The sequence below is a fragment of the Pistacia vera genome, unplaced genomic scaffold, assembly GCF_008641045.1.
Source record: "Pistacia vera cultivar Batoury unplaced genomic scaffold, PisVer_v2 Contig323, whole genome shotgun sequence".
In the NCBI taxonomy this organism is placed as follows: Eukaryota; Viridiplantae; Streptophyta; class Magnoliopsida; order Sapindales; family Anacardiaceae; genus Pistacia; species Pistacia vera.
In genome coordinates this window covers 222,360-225,551 of record NW_022196139.1, presented here as the reverse complement: position 1 = coordinate 225,551, position 3,192 = coordinate 222,360, and the positions used below count along the sequence as shown (strand labels likewise).

The window sequence follows — 3,192 nt, the reverse complement described above, 5'->3', positions numbered from 1 at the left end:
TTGACATGTGGGTTAAGCACATAGAGAAACATTTCTTTTAGTCTCATGTTTATTTTCGAGGTTGACTCTTACCTTCCTGCAAATAAGTGAAAATTAGATTGGAAGAGATTTAGGCAGCCATCTTTCTGTGAGAAATAATTACTCTTAAAATTTTCTCTAGTAAGAAATTATTTCTTCTCTTTCCTACAGCAACAAAGTTGTAGCAAAATCTCTTTAAAGCTACTTTTAATTTAATCATAGCATGTGAGACATATTGGTTGGATTATTAATTAACTAAATTAAAGCATGCTAATGGCTGAGAGACCGCAATAGATAACAAGTTCATCCACTGTGAATTATAAATGTGCACATTTATGTTTTCTGAATAAATATTATATGACATATGTTTCGTTGTTTCTTGTTGAATGTAACACCATTTTTGTGGTTCAATAATGCATTTGAGTTGATTCTTTTTGGAAATTTATGGTTTTTTGTATGAGCCTTGTGCATTTATCATCCTGCACTCCTGCTGTGTCTACGATTAGCTACCCCTGTTTGTGTTGGCTGGGTTTTTTGTTGCCCCTATTTGTGTTGGCTGGGCTGATTTTTGCTGCCCCTGTTTGTGTTGGTTGGGTTTTTTGCTGCCCCTACTTTTGCTGTTTGTGTTGGCTAGGCTGATTTGTTGTTGCCCCTGTTTTTGCTGTTGATTTTTTCTTATTTGTTGTTGCCCCTGTTTTTGCTGCCATTTAGTTGCTTGTGCTAATGCTTTTTATTCAGTCACCCCTGCTTGTTTTTGTGGTTAATAAATTGTGTTAGGCAGGACCATTTACAAGTTTTATTTGTTTTTTACAGGTATGGCATCTAGCAGCCACCCGACATTGGATGAAACAATGAATACGCAACCAAATGTTACTTGCTCGTCGAATGAGGATGCAAATGTTAATCTCTTTCAAAGGAGAAAGAGAACCAAGACATCTACAGTATGGGCTGAATAAAAAGAAATGGTCCTTCCTAACGTGAGAAGAAAGCAGAGTGTATCCATTGTAAATACAAGCTTCAAATTCATGCATCTGGAAGCACTACACATTTTGGAAGACATTTACAAACGTGTGTGAAACGAGCCGCTTCACGTAGACAACAACATATTAATTTTCCCCCTGCTGATTCTAGTGGGGGAACATCTGTCCTTCCTACTCTTACCGGTAAGTTCGACATGACGATGATGAGGGAATTGATTGCACAATGGGTGCTTATGCATAAGCACCCATTTATCATTGTGGAAGAGGAGGGTTTGAACAATATGTTGAAATATGGGATTCCAGGATGGTCAAGGGTTTCACGCAATACATGTAAAAATGATTGTGCGAAGGTGTATGAAATGGAGAAATAGAAGTTGAAGACATTGCTAAAAGGTGTAAGGAGGATTAGTTTGACCATAGATTTGTGGAATTCTGACAACCAAAAGTTGGAGTATATGGTTTTGACAGGGCATTGGATATATAATAATTGGAAGTTGAACAAATGGGTTCTTAACTTTGTTCGTTTACCTACTCCAAAAAGTGGTATGCAGATTGCTGATGCAATTTACAAATGTTTGGCAGAATGGGAGATTGAAGACAAAGTCCAAACGATATCAGTGGACAATGCTAGTAGTAATGATGTGGCAATTAGGGTGTTGAAGCAAAATTTTACAATAACAAGGCAGTTGAGTTGTGGGGGTAAAATGTCTCATGTCAGATGTTGTGCACACATCTTAAACTTGATGGTGCAAGATGGTCTTCCACAAATTAGGAGAATCATCGACAAGATCCATAAGAGTGTGGTATACATTAATGGTTCAGAGGGTAGGCTGAAGGTTTTTGCAAAGATTGTGCAACAATTGCGTTTGTCGTGTCGAAAACTTATCCTTGATTGTAAAACAAGGTGGAATTCAACTTATGACATGTTGGAAATTGCAATTAAGTTTAAAGAAGTGTTTCCAAGATACAAAGAAAGGGATGAGGGTTACAAACATTGTCCAGATAAAGAAGATTGGGTGAAAGTAGAGAAAGTATGTGAGATTCTAAGGGTTTTTAGTACAATGACCAATATCATCTCAGGGAGTAATTATCCAACATCAAACGTATTTCTAAGGCAAGTATGTAGGATCAAAATTTTGTTGGATAAAAAAAGTGAAAGTGAAGATGAATTTATTAGACAGATGGTGAGAAAAATGAAAGATGTGATAAGTACTGGGGGCAATGTAATTTCTTGATGGTTGTTGCAGCTATATTGGACCCTAGGTACAAAATTAGGGTGATTGAGTTTTCTTTCCCTAAGATGTATTCTGACGTTGAGGCACGGGCAAATGCTACAACTGTTCGGGATACTTTGTATGAGGTATATGGGGAATATGCTAATGATTGTCAGTCATCTAGTGCAGTCCGCAAAGGTACAATTGAAAGGGTTGGACTTGAAGTAATTCCCGAGGGGTCTATGGGAGGAGCTGATGATTGGGAATTTGATGATTTTCTGGATGAGGTTGAAACTATTGAGCCAAATAAATCTCAGTTGGATATTTACCTAAGCGAGGCATGTTATAAGTGTCATGGTGATTCGGAAAATTTTGATGCTTTGGATTGGTGGAAGGCGAATCCTTTGAAGTACCCTATCTTGTATAGGATGGCTCGTGATATACTAGCTATTCCTATCACTACAGTGGCTTCAGAGGCTACTTTCAGCGCCGGTAGTAGAGTTATTGACACATATCGATCTTCGTTGTCTCCCAAAATAGTGGAAATGTTGTTATGTGGAGCTGATTGGTGTCGCATTTTAAATGAAGTGAAAAAAGGAATCACGGTACATTTTTAATAATATATTTATTATTTTATTCTACAATTACTCTTATTTCATTTGAACATTGATATTAACTTTTTTTTTGTTTTAAATTTCAGATACAGAAGGAACCAGTGGAGATTCAACTTCCGAAAGTTTGAGTTCTATGCTGTTTTGATGATAATTTTGATGTATTTTGATAGACATTTGTGGTTTTTTTTTTTTTTTTTTTTTTTTTTTTTTTTTTTTGTCTTGGATTATATAATTTGTTGTGTAATACATTGTTTATGTTGATTTGGATGTGATTTTTGTTGATTTAGATACAAATTTATTAAAAATTGGATCTGATTTGTGTAAAACAAGATGACAGGTTATATTAAAAAAAGGCCAAACGAGCCG

At 36.0% G+C, this 3,192-nt stretch overlaps 1 protein-coding gene across 1 annotated transcript; it reads left to right on the top strand.

The window, feature by feature from the left end:
- The first annotated feature begins 1,192 nt into the window (after positions 1 to 1,192).
- LOC116137344 (zinc finger BED domain-containing protein RICESLEEPER 2-like) lies at positions 1,193 to 2,954 on the top strand. The gene is made up of 4 exons (XM_031423032.1): positions 1,193 to 1,328; positions 1,467 to 2,029; positions 2,176 to 2,817; positions 2,913 to 2,954. Exons 1-4 carry the CDS (start codon positions 1,193 to 1,195, stop codon positions 2,952 to 2,954), a joined length of 1,383 nt encoding a protein of 460 aa, XP_031278892.1.
- Positions 2,955 to 3,192: the final 238 nt, after the last annotated feature.

Bases quoted from the DNA above. Each gene is read 5' to 3' on its own strand.
- LOC116137344 (XM_031423032.1), top strand. From the start codon at position 1,193: ATGACGATGATGAGGGAATTGATTGCACAATGGGTGCTTATGCATAAG. The intron at 1,329-1,466 runs GTAAAAATGATT...TGGTTTTGACAG, and splicing joins AAGGGTTTCACGCAATACAT to GGCATTGGATATATAATAAT. The intron at 2,818-2,912 runs GTACATTTTTAA...TTTAAATTTCAG, and splicing joins AAGTGAAAAAAGGAATCACG to ATACAGAAGGAACCAGTGGA.